We start from the raw sequence: 18928 nt of genomic DNA, 5'->3' as shown, positions 1-18928 counted from the left end.
AAACCATCCCTATTTGACTGAGATCAGTGTTTGAGTGGTTTTTTCTGCGATTCCCAGATACCCCCCCCAAATATTGTCATTAAAAAAATTGCATTGAGCTGGAGAAATGGCTCAGCAGTTAAGAGCACCCCCATGGTGGCTTAGAATAGTATATAATTCCAGTCCCAGGAATCTAATTCCTCTTCTGACCTCATAAGGCACCAGGCATACATGTGATACACATGTGTGCTGGCAAACATCAAGCCCATAAAATAAAAACTGTAAGAATAAAACTTGTATGTTATATAACTGATGTATGATAATATTTACCTATTTTAAGTGATTTCACCTGTTTTCAGTCGTTTTTAGTAAATTCGCCCCATCGTAATTCAAGTTGAAGATATCCTTACCATTTTAATGACCCTTGTGCTGACTCTCAACCCCAAGTAGGCACAAATCTGTGTCTTCAAGTTTCCTTTTCCTTTACTCTGTAGAAAATTGTATAATTTGAAGCCGCTGTGTCTTTTAGCAAGTTTCCTGGGCTCATCTATGTTGTGAGGTTATCTTTATAAATCTTTAGCTTGTTTTTCACCTCTTAGAGCAGGGTCTTGTTATCTAGCTAGCCTAGTATACATGTATTTTGTTGCTTGTTGCTGAGAAGCCATTTTGTGGGCCATCCACTGCTTGTCCATTTCCCAGTCAAGGACATCTGGATGCTTTCATCCCTTGCCTCAGTGAGCATTCTTTTGCAATGTTCTGTTTGGGTTTCGGTTTGGTTTTTTTTTTCAAGACTCAGTTTCTCTGTGTAGCCCTAGCTATCCTGGAACTCTCTTTGTAAACCAGGCTGGTCCTGAACTCACAGAGATTCATCTGCCTCTGTCTCCCAAGTGCTAGACTTAAAGGCTTGCGCCACCACAGCCAAGCCTGCAAGGCTCTTTGTGCAACTATAATTTCATTTCTCTGGAGTAAAGGCCTAGGAATGAAGAATTGCCAGATCATAGGACGAATTCACGTTTAGCTCTTAAAGAAACTGCCAAATTCTTTTCTAAACTTACAGCATCGTTTTACATCCCTACCAACATGACAGCTTTTTGTTTTTATGAATCTTTAATCTTCAACAATATTTGCCACTACTTCAATATAGCCACGTCAATATTTATTTTGTACTATTTTTATTTTGTGTATATGACGTTTGGGCCGTAGGTCTGTCTTTGCAGGACACACATGCAGAGCCAAGGGTGGCCAGAAGAGGGCATTGTATTCCTAAGACTGGAGTTAGTGTTGGGAGCTGCTAGGCACACATTGGAATTTGAACCCTGCCTCCTTTGGAAAAGCAGTCAGCGCTCTTAACCGCTGAGCCGTCCCTTCAGCTCGAAGCAGTCGCTTTTTACATGACATACAATATTAATCTTTGCCCCAACTTCACTTCCTTAATGGTGACTTTTGAAATGCAAAAGTCTTTTTGATGAATTCCGTTTTATAGGTTTTGTTGCATTTGGGGGACCATGTCTGAGACAACATTGTCTTCTGTCTTGGTTTGTTTGTTTGTTTGTTTGTTTTTATTTTTTTTTGTTGTTAGGGCTTTGTTTTAGCTTTAACAATAAATGTCACTTTGAACATGTGTAAAGTATTAGGAATAAATTAGGAATAAAAGGCATAGTTGGAAAATATCTAAACCTGTAATTTAATTAAACTAAATCTCACTTCATAGCAGTTATACAGATATACACTACCAAGTACAGCAAAACAGGTGCCTGTTACTCCTATGTTACTCCTACTGTCTATGTTGTCAATCTCTTGCTGTGCCAATATGATTTTTAAAGAGGGTATCTCAGAATAGGGTAGGTTTTTGGTTGGTTGGTTGGTTGGTTTAAAGTAACCCTAGGTTAGCCCCAACTCACTGGATAGCAGAGAATGACCTTGGATGCCCAATTCTCCTGCCTCTACATCCCAAGTGCTAGAATTATAACATGCCCTATCGTGTCCCACTCTAGTTTTAATTTTCATTTCCCTTATTAAAACTAAGAACCAAGGCTGGAGAAATGGCTCAAAAGAACACTGGCTGCTCTTCCAGGGGACCCAGATTCAATTCCCAGCACCCACATGGCAGCTCACAACTGTCTGTAACTCCATATCCAGGGGATCTGACACCCTCACGCAGACATACATACAGGCAAAACATCGATCAACGCTCATAAAATTTTTAAAAATTAAAAACTAAGAATCAACCAGATTTGTAGGATGTATACTGCTACCGTTGTATAAATAAACCTAAGTCCAACTCAAAATAGCACACTGCCTGGCACCTAATACCTGCTCAAAACTTCTTATACATTGTAATTGTTGGTATTATTAACAGCTTCTAAGCCGAGAAGAGTGAAAGGGCTCCAAAAAAACCATAGGACCGGTGGGAGCGTAAAATAGCAGAAAGCCACAGTCTGTGTGCAGAGCCAGAGACCACAATATTGTATCGGCCCTCAAGAGATGGATTTCCAAGGTCCAGCCTCATATTCCACAAAACTCCAAAACATACGAAGCCATCGCCAGCCCTGCCCCGCCCCGCCCCGCCCTGCTGCCTAGCCCAATCCCAAAGCCACTTCCGGCCCGCCCCCCTGCTAGCTGCCAGCAAGCGTGCGCGTGCGCCTCATCCGTGTTTTGCCTGTCATTAGTGGAAGAGGACCCACAACGCCCTACTTCCGGCGCGAGGTAGAGATCCAACAGGCTCGGCGCTCAGCGATGATGTCAGCTCCGGTTGCCTTGCTGAGTCGGAAGTGAGAACCTTTTGGTCGCTGTAGCTCTGAGGTGTCGTTCCTGCCCTTCCAGGCTCTGGTAAGAGGGAGGGTATCTTGACGGGAGGAGAGTCTTAAGACTGTGGGCCCGGGTTTTCTCCAAAACAATTGCCAGTCCAGACCTCTGCATGCTTGCTGTTCTCCAGTGCTTGCCTGACCTAGGTCCCTCTTGGACTTCGACCCTGTCTAATCTGGAAACCTTTACCGTGCTGCAGCATCCGGTGGCTCTGCACATTTCCCTCTTCTTTGCCAAGTCCCTGCTAGAAAAGGCCCGAGTGTGGACTGTGGCTGTCTTTTGACTTCTTTTATCTAGGACCTGGCGCAGGGTGGGTGGGTCTCCCTCCTGCCTACGAATCTCTTACTGAACCCAAAGAATAAATGTGAAGAGTGAACGACAGTGCCAGATGCCAAAGAGACAAAATGAAGCTCGAGTCATAGTAATCAAACCAATAGAGCGCATGTAGCAAGATGTTGGCGTTTAAGGCGAGTGATGGGTTCGCAGCTGTAGCTCTTCTGGATTCTGCTCGAGTTTTTCTTGGGTCGAGAAGTCATTTTTCACCACAACTCAGAAGTTTGGTCTTTAGTGTTGTTATTTTTTGATCCATTTTTATCTCCTAGAGTAAGAATTGGTTTAGTCTCAATGTCATTGACTTTTTTTGATCTCAGAGAGAAGACAATGTGAGATAAAATAGGACCCAAGACGGAATGCCAGGTTTTGTTGGAGGCGGTTTTGTTTATTTTGTTGTGTTCTGTTTTGTTTCCGGGCATGTATGTGTTTCACCTGATGAGATCCTAGCTTGCAGATAAAGGTATTGCAAGGATTTATATTACGACACGCAATGTAGCACTGAAGGTATTCCCAGGTACATATGTTGCTTTGGGAATATTTTTAAATTCCAAAATAGAGACTTTATGGGGTATGATTTAATACAGCTTAATTTGGGCTTGGGGTAGGAGGTTGCTGGGGTTAGAACCCAAGCCTTCCTACATACTAAGTACTCTAGCACAGGACTCCACCCCACCTTACCCATAGAGCTTGGCTTTAGCCATCTGTTTTTCAGTGTTATCTATAGTTCTACTTTAAAACTGGACCATGTCTATGATCTTAAATATCTGTAAGCTCACAGGAACCAATAGTGGCCTTAAAGGATTAGCAGCACTCTATTTAAGTAAAACTTTGAATCAAGAGAGAATGAGAGAATTTGATGGGTCCACTGGTAGACACTTCTTAGATATGTAGACTTTTGCAGCAGGGATATAGAAATAAATTACTAACCAAAGATGAATCAAATCCAAAGGCTTTGGGGAGCTGGTATTTGTGCCACCCCAAAAGCTAACAAGAGAGTGGGTGTGGTATGGGTGTGGCAACTGAAAACAAGGGATTTGTTTTTATTATCATTACTGTTTCTCTTTGAAAAGAATTCTTTAGTTTTACCTATATGTACATATGTGTTTCTGTGTGTGCATGCTGTATGTATGCAAATGCCCACAAAAGTAAAGGGTATTGGATCCCCAAGAACTGTAGTTACAGAAAGCTGTAAGCTGACTAACGTGAGTGCTAGAAACTAAATTCTCTGGTCCTTTAAAAGAGCAGCAAGTGCTCCTAACCACTGAGCCATTTCTCTCCTCTCCTCTCCCTCTCCTCTCCCTCTCCCTCTCCCTCCCTCTCCCTCTCCCTCTCCCCTCTCCTCTCCCTCCCTCCTCTCCTCCATCTCCACCTCCTTCTCTCTCCTCTTCCCTCCCTCCCCCCCCCTACCTCTTTCCTTTCCTCATTTACTCCCTCCATCTCTTTTTTGCTTTTTTATTAAAGAATTTATTTATGGATGTGTATCTGTAAGAGTGTGTGGATGCCCACAGAGAGCAGAGGGAGTTGTCAGGTTCCTCAGAGTTGGAATTGCAGGCATTTGCGAGCTGCCCTGTTTTAGGTACTGGGGTGCAAACTCTGGTCCTCTGATAGAGCAGTAAACTCTCCGAAAGAGCCATTTCTTCAACCCCTTACTTACTTCTGAGTCAGAGTCTCACTGTGTAGCCCAGGCCGGCCTTGACATCAAGATCCTCCTGTTCCCACTTCCCAAATGCAAGGATTGCAGTACGCACCACTCAACTCAAGGTGGGAAATTTAAAACAGGTAAAGTGAGTATTAAGCCAAACCAGATATCAAGGGTCCATTTCACCAGACGTCTCTTTTCTCTCTAGGTACTTTTATTTTCATGTGTAAGCTCAATGACTAAGTCTAACCTGGGATCTCCACCGAGGTTCTCAACAGGTGACCGATCAACCCTCCTTTTTTCCTGTAAGTTGTCACACGATTTAGCCTTGCTTCTAAAGAAGGAAATTCTCTGTACTGGTTTTAAGTAAATGTAAGAAAGATGATTTCAGCGGGGTAGGCAAAACCTTGTTTTGTTTGTAACAGTCTTTCTAGTCTTCTTTCTGTTGTCGTTATAAAGCAAAAGCAACTCAAAGGAGGAAAAGGGTTATTTGTGCACTTGAAGGTCACAGCCCATCACTGAGGCAAGTCAGGGCAAGAATTCAAGCAAGACCTTGAAGCGCAAACTGGAGGGATGCTGTGGGCTGGCTGGTGCTTAGCTTTCTTTCTTTCTTTCTGTTTTGTAAGACTGACTTACTTATTTTATGTAGATGAGTGCATTGTCACTGCCTTCAGACATACCAGAAGAGGTTGCCAGCCACCTTGTGGTTGCTGGGAATTGAACTCAGGACCTCTGGAAGAGCAATGAGTGTTCTTAACCACTGAGCCATCTCCAGCCCCAGTAGCTAGCTTCCTTATACATCCCAGGACCACCTACCCAGGAAACAGTGTCGCTCATGGGGACTGAGCCCTCCTGCATCAATTATCAGTCAAGACAATTCCGCCAAAGAAGTATCTGATCTGGGCAATCTCAAGGCTTTCCCCTCTGATGACTCTAGAGTCTGTTAAGTTGACAGTTAAAGCTGACAGTTAAAGCAGCATTTGAGGTGACAACAGGCTCATTTTCATTCTCCATTCTATACATGCACAGGTCCTGAAGAGCCAATGTCTGGCCTGAGCGCCTGACCTGCTGCCGCATCTCCAGATGTAATAAGTCTGTACCTTGAAGTAGATTTTGAGTAATGATGTGGTTACACGCAGCTCAGGAGTAATCACTTGGAAGACTAAGACACTCCGTGAACATTTGCTTAAACGTTGTGGTTTGGAGGATAGATTCAGACACAGAAGAAAGAATAATCAGATATGAATTTGTCCTCAAGGGTCCTAAAGGCTAGCAAAGTTGATCTGCCAGGAGTGCATTGTAGAAGTTTTAAAATTCCATTATAAGCAGGGGAAAGATGTAATAGAAAGTTAGCTTGTGTTAGAGAAAAGACTGAAGGAGCTGAAGGGGTTTGTAACCCCAAAAGAACAACAATATCAACCAGCTAGAGCTCCCAGGGACTAAACCACTAACCAAAGAGTACACAGGGACCTATGGCTCCAGCCGCCTATGTAGCAGAGGATGACCTTGTCAGGCTCAATGGGAGAAGAGACCCTTAGTCCTGTCAAGACTTGATGCCCCAGTGTAGGGAAATGTCAGGGCGGGGAGGTGGGAGGGAGTTGGGGGTGGTGAGGAAGCACCCTCATAGAAGCAGGGGGAAAGGGATGGATTAGTGGTTTTCTGGAGGGGAAACCAGGAAAGGGGATAATATCTAAAATTTAAATTAAAAAAATCCAATAAAAGAAAAAAAGTTAGGTTGGGGATTTAGCTCAGTGGTAGAGCGCTTGCCTAGCAAGCGCAAGGCCCTGGGTTCGGTCCTCAGCTCCGGAAAAAAAAAGAAAAGAAAAGAAAAAAAGTTAGCTTCTTTGTATAATGGAAGAGTATAGAATTAAGAAGGAAACGATGCCATTAGTGACACTAAACTCTTGATAGTTTTGAGAATCTTTGTCCTATTATCTGTGTTCCTGGCTCTCGGCTTTCTTTTTATATATATGATGCAGATCATTGTCTCCTATCTAATGATCTGGATCATTCATTTATATTTTTAAAAATATAAAATAATTCGAGCCAGGCATTGCGATACCTGCCTATAATCTTAGCACTTGGAGACTGAGATGAAGGATCACTGAACATCCAGCCTGGGCTACACAGGGAGACTCGACTTAGTGGGTGGATAAGAGCTACTGACACACAAACAGAACCTGAGTTCACATCCTCAACACCCACATAAAGCGTTAGATGTGTCCACATGTATACCTGTAACCCTAGCACTATGGGGAGTAGAGACAGGAGGATTGGTAGTGCTAGCTGGCTGTCATCTTTGCCCCAGGTTCAGTAAGACCCTGTCTCAAGGGAATAAGGAGAGTGACAGAGGGAGATCCCCAGCATCCTCCATTGGCCTCCATACTTGCATACATGTATGCCACACACGCACAGATGCTTCACACGTGTAGTTTTGTTGCCACACACTTATATCCCTCTACGCACATGTACATGTATACAGACTTCACAGTGGCTCATGTCATTATGGAATTTGCCTGCATATATGTGTGCCTCAAACTTTTTTTTTTTTTTTTTTTTTGGTTTTTTTTTTTTGGAGCTGGGGACCGAACCCAGGGGCTTGCGCTTCCTAGGTAAGCGCTCTACCACTGAGCTAAATCCCCAGCCCCGTGCCTCAAACTTTTATTGTTGACTCTTATAACTGAAAAGTCTAAAATATTGTTTTCCTGTGCGGTTGGCTTCATTTGGAGTTAGGAATCTTGTAGGTGGTGTAAAGATGGCGACTCTAGGCTTGTGTTTTGCTGACCTAGCAACTAAAGAAGCAAGAGTTCCCTTCTCTACAGATTCAGCCCAAAGACATTGTTTACAGTTCCCATAAGCCTTGTAGAGTTTTGGCCCACTCTTGGATCCGTCACTTTGTCCTCTCTGCTCCTTCCGGGAGCTTGCGGATGAGATCTGAACATATGTCTTGAGTGGAATTGATACTCAGAGGGAAAACTTAAGTGTATTGTATTGAGGGAAAAGGTGGTGATATTCTGAAGCCAAAATAACAAAAATTCACTATACTTCCTGCTGTCTTCTAGATTACAGGATACCTGGGGTAGGGGGACAGTGGTAGCTTGCCAACAATGGGATAGTTCAGGATGGCATCGCATGAATCAAGGGAGAACTCAACTTATTCTCTGATTGCATAGATGAAAGTCCTCTCAAGAACTGTTAATTCTAACATAAAATATAATAATTTTTATTAAATGCAGTTATATACATTATAGAAAGAAAGAAAGAAGTAAAGCAGTATCTAGCAGATGGTTTCCCTGGAGTAGGAAAGCCCTGCACCATCCTGAGAGGAGCCTGGCCTGGCTGGCTGTCACTAGCTAATTAGCTTTTAGCTCTTATGCAGGAAAAATAGCAGAGGCCATGAAACAAATGATGGAAATAGCTCAGAAGTGCCAAGAAGTGATACAAACTCTCTTCCTCCAGTGATTAAGGCTAACTTCTCCAACCTGTATTAGCTTTTGTAAGTGTGATTCTATGAAGAATGAACTGAAGGTTCACAAATTCAGGCCAGCCTTGGGAAGACCATGCAATGGTAATGCACTCCTATAACTCTAGGGCTCCAGAGGCAGAGGCAGGAGCATCATATGTTTGAGGCGAGCCATCGAGTTCCAGGGAAGCTTCAGCTTTATAGTGAGGCCCTGTCTTAACATACAGACCAATTAATGAATTAACTAGATGTAGATCAAATGTTCTTTCTCCTTTAGTCCTATCCCCTCATCTTTGAGGTGGTTTATCTATTTTATGTTAGACAGTCTACCTCACAATTGAATTTGTTTCTTGAATATAAAATAAAAAATAAGCAGTAAAAATTACTATAAGGTCAAACAAAGACTAGTAAGACATGATACATGCCGGTAACCCTTACGCTCCAAAGGCTGAGACAGGAGGAGCATGAATTCAAGGCCAACCTAAGCTATGTGATGAAATCCTGTCCCTTTAACTGTATTAACTATTTAAGTTTATTTAAGTTTATGTGTATGGTGTTTTGCCTGCATCTATGCCTATGGAGGCCAGAAGAGAGCATCTGACGCCGGGGACTGGAGTTACAGACAGCAGGGAGCTGAACCTAACTAAGGCTTCTAGAAGAGTAGCCGATGCAGAAAGTCGCTGACTCATCTCTCCAGTCCCACATCTGTAGTTTGAAACCTATAAGTAGAATTAGGTTATTTAATATGGATGAAAGACCCACAAACCTAACAGCTAATCTGACTCTGACCTTGATTCAGTATTCCAAACCTGAATGTCAAGTCAGGCATGATTGTCATCCTAGCGCCTAGGTGGAGGCAGAAGGATTAGGAGTTCAAGGTCCTCCTCATCTACATAATATGACAAGTGCCACCTTGTTCTCCCCATGTGAATGAAAATTAGTCTGCTAGCTTAAAATCTTATGGGGAATCCATAATTTTTGTCCTGTCACAGTGCTACATTTAATGGGAAATAGAAGTAGTTCTTTTGTTTAGCCTGTTTTCTTCAAGGTATAGGAAATGGAGACCTGGCAGCCCATCAGTGCAGTCACTCTCTGTTAAGCCTTTTAAGTTTTAGCTGTGTCCAGTTGGTAAGCTGGTAACTACCTTGCCAAATATGTCTTGAGTTTGGGAACAGGAATTGGCATGTCTTACTCCAAAGCATAGTATTCAAGAGATGGGAAAAGACACAGTGGTGGGGATATTACAGTGATTGTGTCATCTGTCATCTGCCTTTCTGAGTCTAATTCCTGTCCTTTGCATAGCTGCTCCCCCTAGGGCTGGATGGAGGATACCTTAAAGTGAAATGACAGACCAGGAGAATAACAACAACATCTCAAGTAACCCCTTTGCTGCTCTTTTTGGCTCCCTGGCTGATGCCAAGCAGTTTGCAGCAATCCACAAAGAGCAGCTGAAACAGCAGTCTGGTAAGTAGAGGAGCCAATAGCAGCAGATGCCCCGTCCTAGAACCAGGTCTGCCCAGATCTTCCTGAGGAAGGATTCTTTAGGAAATAAACCACAATTAGAACTTAAGTTTGGGGCCGAAGTTGTTTTGCTTTTACCATCCGTCCATCCATCTGTCTGTCTGTCTCTGTTGGTGAAAGCAAAAGTTGGTTTGATGTTAGTTGTCGTGGCTCATTTTGTTTGGGGCCTTCCCCCCTCCTGTCTTCTCACTCACATAAAAAGAGACTGTCTAACAGGTGGGTCCACAGGACACCTAGCCAGTTGTGATCCCAAAGCTGTCGAGTTGTTTAGTCAAGGCGGGGGAAAGGTCTGTTACTAGCTTTTTAACATAGGAAACCAAGGTGGTGTGGTAAATAGGCTGCATACAGTTGTAGAAACCAGATATAAGCCAGAAATGTTTTCTGACCAAAGAAGAGTTGTCAATTCCAGCACTTTAAAAGACCTCTCAGGTGAAGTGTAACTTTGGTTCTGCTCAGTGTCTCCCTTTGTAGCTTACTGCTGTCAGAACAGACTGCTGAGGATTGAATCCTTTGCTTTAAATGAAGAAAAACAAAACTCAGAATAATCTCTCACTAGCCAGAAAAATGGCTTTCCTCGTATGGAACTGAATTTAAGATCAAGTACAGCTTCTTTCTGTTGATGTATTAATTCTAGTATTCACGTTTCTAAAGCACATTGTCCCTGGGAGAGTCATAATCTCTTTTTTTTAAAAGATTTATTTTACTATATATACATACATACTCTATGTTCATGTATCCCTGAATGCCAGAAATGGACACCAGATCCCATTAGAGGTGGTTATGAGCCACCATGCGGTTGCTGGGAATTGAAACTGGTCCTCTAGAAGAGCAGCCAGTGCTCCTAACCACTGCGCCATCTCTCCAGCCTGAGTTATAATCTTTAAAAATAGAAATGACCACCCTTTTCCCAAAAATAGTGTTTTTTATTTTAATAAAAGAAGAAATAGTTTACGTTTTCCCTTACGTTTATCTACAAAGTATAGAGTTCAGGGGCGTGGCTCAGCTTTGGCCTTGCTTCATGATTGGGGTTGAATAAACAGAAGAAAAGCAAGATGGATGGAGGAAGGAAGGCTATAGATAAAGCGAAAGAAAATAAGTGCACGGCTTTTTAACTGGCTGTAAGCAGGCTTGAGACTGGAGCTGAGAGCATTGTGAGCAGTAGGCATTGAGAATAAGGCAGGCACATGCTCTTCTGTTACTCTTTGGTACCTGGTCACCTTATTTTGTCTACACTGAGTTCCTCTTGCCACAGGGTCCAAGCTGTCTGTCAACAGCAATTAGTTTTCTGCCAGAATCTTTGGCCTCTTATGCTGAGCTCAGGTCTGCTGAACTCGCACATGGAAGCATCTCTTACTTCTGAGAGTCTGGTCCAGATTTCAGAAAAGCATTTTGTCAAGGAAGAAAAGCAACTGTAGACCCGTGTAGTTCCTAGTGACTAGCATTATGCTTCTAAGGGCATTCCTGCGAGTGCCCTCCTCAGAGGCAAACTGAAGTGTTCTTAAAACACTAAAGGAATTCAGTTGATAAGGAAAATAGGGAGGGGGGACTAGAAGACAAGATGTAATAAGTAATTTAAATATCAAGTGATGAAAACTCCAGTCTCTCACTAATGTACAGAGACCCATTAAGGCTACAGTTAGGGGCTGGTGAGATGGCTCAGTGGCTAAAGGGCCCTGCTCCCAGGCCTGAGGTTCTGAGTTCAGTCCCTGGGACTCACATGATGGAAGGAAAGAAAAGCTGTCCTCTGACCTTGTCTGTGCTCGGTAGCAAGCATGCAGCCACACATACACACTAAATAAATGTAATAAAAAATTAAATTTTTTGTTTGTTTGTTTAAAATGTCATTCTCATCTTTATTTTTGGCCACAAGCATATTTTAATAGCCCCAGTTTATGTGTATAATTATAGCATCAAAAGCAATACAATCTCTTTAAAAATTACTCAATGTTCACTTTACCTTCAAATAATTGTAAGTAACAGGGTGGAACAGCCTGTTTCCATGTGTGCTAGAGGTGCCAGTCAAGATCAGGACACAGAAAACATTGCTCTACCCTACATACGTGTCATTCATACATGCACAACAGACATACATGATTGTCTTTAAGTGGAGGTTTGCCTATGCTAGCATCAACAGTAGGTACCAGCCCCTGGAACTTAAAAAACAAAATCTCTTCATATACACAGGATAATGGAGTGACCACCTAGTGACACTCCAGTTCTTGGGGCGTGGGATCGGGCAGTTTCCTCAGATTGGGGCACTTCACAGTAACTAGCACTTAGTCCCAGGCACCACCTAGTGCAACATCAAACAGAAGATGCTCAAAGCATGCTGGCAGCCTACTCAGATTGTATGGTACCCTTAGTGAGTGGACCCATGCGTGAGATTGATTTCAGGATCCAGCTAAGGTATATGAACCATGAACTTGACTTGAAGTAGTTCTCATAACTTCTCATACTTCCCTAAAGAAAGGTTGTAAGTGCCTGGTGGGTGTCAAATTGTTGGCATAACGTTAAGAGTGGCCAAAAAAATGACCTGGCACCCAGGGCTTCCAAAATGTAATGTTAAAAGGCCTCCCCTGGAAGGATTTCAGTCATCGGAAACATTCACCCGCAGTGGTCGAACGAACTCTCCTCCCTAAAGTCTGAAGTGCGAGGAGCTTCCGTGCTCAGGAATTGTGTGAATGGTTAGCTCTCCTCAAAAGGAGCAGTGAGTGCCACAGAGGTACCATAATTTAACAAGTTAACTTCGAAGCCCCAAGACAAAAGAACAAGATTATTGTCAACTATATTAATAGAACTGTCTAGAGCTTACAATTCCAGCTCACTTCTACCTGCTTTTGAATTCCTTACCAATCTCATCGTTTGTATCTTAAGGACATTCATGTGTCCAGGTTCCCTTTGGCCCAGTGGCCTATTGCCACATCAGTGACAGAATCAGGAGTCACCCATCTCAGGTTCGTGAGGAAGAGATAGCTGAGCACAGCCAGCAAAGCAAAACTGGCCTGTAACTGGGCCACAGTGAGAGGTGAGCCAGTTCAGCCTCTGGTGCATCAGCAGCACGGTTTCATTCACTATCCTGTATACCTCAGTCCTCTCTGCCACACCCCGCCAGGTGGAGAGCACCTTTACTATATTGTGGATGTTTTCAGGAGCTGGCAATGTCCCCAACTTCACTTGGGAAACAGCTTTTTCTAGCCCTTCACACAAAGATTTTACTGCAGGTTCACCTAAAATAATAAGGTTCTCTGAAAAGACTTCCAGAATCCCACCAACCTCGGTGCTGACAACCTGTAGACCACAGCTGGTGGCTTCCAGGATTACCATGCAGAAGGCTTCAGACAGGGAGGTGTTAAAAATATATTCCTTGAACTAAGACATTTCTGATAGCTTTGTATTCCAAAGCTCCCAAAAGATGCACCTGTCATATAGTTGGCATCTGTCCTATACTCCTTCCAAGACTATACTCTTTGGTCCCTCTCCTCCAAGTTAACTTGAGATATTTCTGACAGAATTCAGGTATCATGCCACTGAGCAGATCCATCTCTGTTCTGTAAACGAGTGTGCTGATGACAGCAGGTTGTTACACTGCCGTGCCTCCTGAGTGCTTCTGGGGTGAATCAGGATCTATAGCACTAGGAATGACAGACACCCTCAGGATTTAGTGCTGCTCTTAGAACAGTGTTTTCCTTCCTAGTATAAGAGACACAATGGTGTGGTTTATGTCACAAAGACATACAGTTAGAAGCTTGGTTTGTAAGCATAGAGCTGACATCAGCAAATCCGAAGAGGAAATGGTCCATGAAGACTGTTTTGAGTCTTGGCATGGAAGAGAGAGAGAGCATCATGGTCATGACAGAAAATGAACTGTGAGAATAGGCAGTTGTAATTCTTTCCCGAACAAATGTGTGTCTGAGCAGCAGTAGACTGTGAAGGACAGTTGCAACTGTAGATGGCTGTACATGACTGAGAGGCAAGTAATAAACTTTAAGGCCGTTGGTGAGGTGACGGAGTCCTTTCGATATCCATAAGTGTGGGTGACAGTTTGACCTTGTGCCCTCTCTCACTGAGAGAGCTTTTCACATCTCCCATGTTTGGGTAGAAAAAAAATCAGACACCATGCATAAATTATGTGTGCTGGTCCTGTTGATGGAAAGACTTTGAGGGCTAACCTAGGAAGGCATCACCGAGGGACACTGGCCATGCCCATCTCCTCTAGAGGCCACGCTGAGTTGATTCAGGAATCAGTTCTCAGTGTAAGCCAGTTAAAAAATATGTCTTCTGTCACTTGGAGTTCATATTGCAGTCAGCTTTCTCCTTAGTGAAGGGGAGCAATGCTCAAATCTTTCTTTTGTGGTTAGGTAGGCCTTTCCTCCTTGAGCACCCTCTTTTCAGTGTAGAGTCCTCTATTCTCTATAACTAGATTAAATTTTATTAAAGAGACATTTTCTCATTCTCACAGCTAGGTGTAGATAAAAACAGTCTCTCTGAGAATAACTTAGGTTAACTTTCAAAATACTTAAGCTCTTTCAAAATGTTTGAATTACATTTAGTGTGTGTGTGTGTGTGCGTGTGTGTGTGCATGTATGTGCATGTGTGCGCGCGTGCGTGCGTGCGTGCAAGTCACAGGATAACTTGCTGTGTTCAGTTCTCTCCTTCCAAGGACTGAACTCCAGGCACCAAGCTTGGCAACGAATGCTTTTATCTGCTGAGCAATCTCATCCACCCTGAAGTTCTCAAGCTGTTGGAGCCAATTCTACTTCTCAAATTTGTCTTACAAAAATATGAATGAACAGGGAGTTTAAGTGGCTACATAAGTCATAATAAAGGCAAGAAATGCATGACAGTGTAACTATTAAAAGGAACAAGGTGGGCGGGACCCTCTAGTCCAGGCCTGGAATCTCAGCTCCTCAGAGGCTCAGGCAGGAGATCAGGAGGTGAGGCCTTCTTCTCCCACGCAGTTTCAGGCTGGCCTGGACAATTCTGAAAAACAAAAAGTAGGGCCAGAAATACAGTTCAGTTGGTGAAGTTGTCACCTAGCAAGCCCCAACCACATTAAAAAGAAACAGGTGGGTGTGCAGCCCTTTGGCTCTAGTAACTTGGTGGTAGAGATGAGGATTAGAAGGATTAGATCAACCTTATGAGGAGTGTGAGGAAAAACTGGAGACCCTGTTTCAAAAAACACAAAGAACTAATAAACGGAATGAAGAAGGAATTACAGGAAAAATTGTTGGTGTTTAAACTAAAGCTAGTTGAGAGGCTAAAGAGATGATCCTGTGGCTAAGAGCACTGGCTGTGCTTCAGAGGTCCTGAGTTCAATTCCCAGCACCCACATGGTGGCTCACAACCATCTGTAACTGCAGTCCCATGGGATTGACACCCTCTTCTGGTGTGTAGGTATACATGTAGACATAACCCCCATAGTCATAAAAATAAGTCAGTACATCTTTAAAGCTGGTTAAGGAACTGGAGAGGTGTGTCAGTGGCTTCCAGTCCCGATGACCTGAGTGCAGTCCTTGGAAGTCACGTGGTGGAAGGAGAGAAAGGACTCCCGCAGACTGTTCTGTGATCTCCAGATGCATGTCATAGCATATAAACATACACATACAAAATATGGGGGAAATGTCTTAAAGTATGGTACTGATCTGTCATTATAAAAAAAAGATGGACAGATGACTCAGCATGCACATCCCCATACATAGAATACACGTGTACACATCATTTTAAAAATCTATCCTAAAAAAAATCCGAGAGGCAGCTCAGCAGGAAAAGGTGCCTGCCACATAAGTCTGACAGCCTGAGTTCAAACGCCAGGACCCATACAGAAGGAAAAAGCTGGCTGCTACAGGCTGCCGTCTGTCCTGCACAAGCGCACTAACACATATTGTTCATGAACAAAATAAATGTCCAAAGAGGGAGAGGCAGCTAAAAAGCACAACAGGATTTTTAATAAAATGGAAATGAATATGAGCACAGGAGTGTGGAAGACTGCAGAATTAAGCAGTTATTTGTAAGGAACGGTGGTTCAAGGAATGCTTCTACAGGATATATTCCCGAGTGCAGAGTTACCAAAATAAAACCTGTTCTTTAAGGAACAGCCATACGTTTAAAATAATTAGAGTCATTTGACCTACTTGGTAATTTTTTTCTCTAAGATTTGCTGGTTAGGTAATGTTGCTAATTTTGGCAGGAAGGGGTACAATTATGGGTTGAAGTAGTAAAAGTTTACTGTATAGAAGGCAAGATTTATAGCCAGAATTTGTGAATCCTAGAGTGCACTTGCCTGGCTTAAGTTGCTCATTAATGAGAGGAATAATTTGTTTCACACCTGCAATTGTCCTTTTTGTTATTACATTCCTTCTAGGTAGTGTGTTTGGTTCTGAGGAAGGAGCATTGTGTAACAGCCTACATGTTCCGGCAGATGAGCTCCCAGCAAGCCCAGATGACTCGGATAATAGTGTGTCGGAGAGCCTGGATGAGTTTGACTACTCAGTGTCTGAGATCAGCCGCTCTTTCCGGACACACCAAGAAATGTGTGAACAACTCAACATCAATCACATGATCCAAAGGATCTTCCTCATTACTCTGGACAACAGTGAGTTGCAGACTTGCACCATTGAATTCTTCCCTCTTGGCTCGGGCTAGGAGCTACTTTGGTTCTTAGAAAACTGCTATGTCAGCCTCGAGAGATGGCTCTCAGTGCTTAAGAATACTGACTGCTCTTCTAGAGATCCTGAGTTCAATTCCCAGTAAACACATGGTAGCTCACAACCATCTGTAATGGGATCTGGTGCCTTTTTCTGGTGTGTCTGAAGACAGCTACAGTGTACTCAATACAGAAAATAAATAAATCTTTAAAAAAAGAAAGAAAGAAAGAAAACTGCTATGTTTAATGGTTAAACCCACTCCTGTACCCCAAAACATAGGGTTTACCTTACTAAGGTTTTAATTCCCTAAAAACATTATTTCAATAGATCTAACTTCTGCCATGTTGGTATCTGTTCTTCCTTAAAAGAATAGCTAACCCCATTTTCTTTTTGGATGGATGGTGAGAGGTTCAGAAGGGTTTTCCCTCTGTGCCCTATCTGTAATTCAACACTAAAGTTAATGCTGGTGTCTGGAATTTTTTCCCTGCATGTCATACTGAGAATCCACACAGTGCCTGCTCTGTAACTGCTTTGTGTATCAAGATCACTGTGGTTATTTCTGAATTCAAGAGACTTGCTATCCAGATCAGCTATTGGAAGCTGAGCAAACAGTATATGCCTTTAGTCTCCAGCACTAGGGAGGCGGCAGGGGCAGGAGGGACCATAAAACCAGTGTCATGAGGACAGGAACATTGTCCTTAACCTGTCAGATGAAAACTTTCACAGGTGATCCAAACTTGAAAAGTGGGAACGGCATCCCCAGTCGGTGCGTGTACTTGGAAGAAATGGCAGTGGAGCTGGAAGATCAAGACTGGCTGGATATGAGCAACGTGGAGCAGGTACCTCCTGATTATGTGCCCTCCGCAGAGCAGCCATGAGTCTGTTCATTCTGACGAGGCTTTGCTTGCCTCCGCCTCTTCCATTGTGTGGTATTCCCCTCTGAACTCTTCTATCCACCTTGGCCACACATCCAAATCCACTGTTTAAGAACCAGTTAAGATGTCATCAGAGTTGCCAGAAAAGAGTTGTCATTCCCTCCTCTCATGTGCATTTATTATGCAAACTGTCACTGTCTTTTGAAGCTTTTTAATGAACCTGTCTTATCACTCCTGTTAAGAGTCTTAGGTTCCTGAGACAAGGCCCACCTCTTTTTTACATACTTTCAAAAGCCCAGAACTGGTCTGGGAAGATGGTGCCCAAGTTTGGATGGCCAGCACCCACTGAAGCTAATGGCGCCATGTGGGACAACATTTCAGTGCTAGAAAGGAGCAGGAGGAGGGAGCAGAGTGTCTCAGGGGACTTGCTGGGTGGGAAATAGTGAGCTCCCGGGTTAATCAGAATTCTAGGGCATGAGGCAGTGACAGAGCAGGACACCCATGTCCTCTGGCCTCATTCCAGTCCTCAGAAGATCAAGTACAGAAGACAACATCCATCAAGTACACCTGTTTCCTAGGATATCAGAGCCCACAATAATCAGACTGTATGATTAGTTAAAAATAATAAAGATTTTAAAAGATGGAGAGGAAAGAGGTCACTTGGCATTTCACTTTCACACTTAAAGTGTCTGACACGCAGCAGTCACATGGAAGCGTAGATTTTACGTGAAGGTTTGTCACTCATGCTTTCAACATGTTGAGCACATAGCCATTTGGTGCCCACTCTGCCGTGACTGTCACAGACACTGGGGCCTGAATTTACGGTAACTATGTATATAACTAGTTTCTAACATTCCTGAGGTAATAAGACTCGCCCACCGTTCTGACTACATCTGATTCTTGCCAAAGCATGTATCAAACTTCTTCTATCGTAGTGTTCTACCTCGCAACAGTTCAGCATTTTATTTTCTTAATAGGCCATCTTTGCTCGGTTACTGCTTCAAGATCCAGGAAACCACTTGATCAGCATGACTTCCTCTGCAACTTTAAACCTCTCTGCTGATCGAGATGCAGGAGAGCGGCACATCTTCTGTTACCTTTACTCCTGCTTCCAAAGAGCCAAGGAAGAGGTAAATGAATGAGCCCTGTGTTAGCATGTGAGAGAGAGGCTCAGGGTCTTTCCTGACATAATGTGTATTTTTTGGTATATCTGGCACTATAGGGCCATAAATCCTTGTCTCCTTTTTGTGGCGTGGGGTCCATCTTTCTTTCCAGCTAACCAGTGTCTCCTGTTCTCTATACAAACCTCTCTAGAAAGCACACCTTTAAAAAAGGAAAACAACAACAACAAAAAAGAAAGCTAAATATCAGATCAGTCAGGTGTGGTAGCACTTATGAGGCACAAACAGGATTGCTACAAGTTCAGAGCTAGCCTGGTCTACATATTTACACAGTGAGCTCCAGGCTAGCCTACACTATGTAGTGAGACCAAAATAAAACAGGAACCAAACAAAATCCAAATCTTCTAACATTTCCAATGATGTGGAGAGACTTAATTGGGTTAAACTTATCTTCAGGATTAGAATTTTGGCATGTCGGCCTAAAGCCAAACTACAAATCTGTCAGGAACTTTTAGTTCCCAAGAACCAATACTACCAAGTGGTGGTCA

General features: G+C 43.1%; 1 protein-coding gene and 1 pseudogene across 3 annotated transcripts in view; one reads left to right on the top strand and one right to left on the bottom strand.

Annotated features, from left to right (window-relative positions):
- The first annotated feature begins 2698 nt into the window (after positions 1-2698).
- Ube4a (ubiquitination factor E4A) overlaps positions 2699-18928 on the top strand; it is a 42369-nt gene continuing 26139 nt past the window's right edge. The window contains exons 1-6 of one of the 3 annotated variants that reach the window (XM_032911447.1): positions 2699-2808; positions 4965-5061; positions 9522-9683; positions 16102-16332; positions 17111-17223; positions 18237-18389. In XM_032911447.1, the coding sequence (XP_032767338.1) occupies positions 9563-9683; positions 16102-16332; positions 17111-17223; positions 18237-18389 (618 nt within the window). In that variant the 5' untranslated portion in view covers positions 2699-2808; positions 4965-5061; positions 9522-9562. Of the gene's footprint in view, positions 2809-4964; positions 5062-9521; positions 9684-16101; positions 16333-17110; positions 17224-18236; positions 18390-18928 lie in introns of those variants that run through there. The other 2 variants (XM_032911449.1, XM_032911450.1) reach the window with 2 other exon arrangements.
- LOC116907136 lies at positions 12610-13921 on the bottom strand (annotated as a pseudogene).

Source organism: Rattus rattus, chromosome 8, assembly GCF_011064425.1.
Source record: "Rattus rattus isolate New Zealand chromosome 8, Rrattus_CSIRO_v1, whole genome shotgun sequence".
Taxonomy (NCBI): Eukaryota; Metazoa; Chordata; class Mammalia; order Rodentia; family Muridae; genus Rattus; species Rattus rattus.
This window is presented reverse-complemented; position numbering and strand designations above follow the sequence as displayed.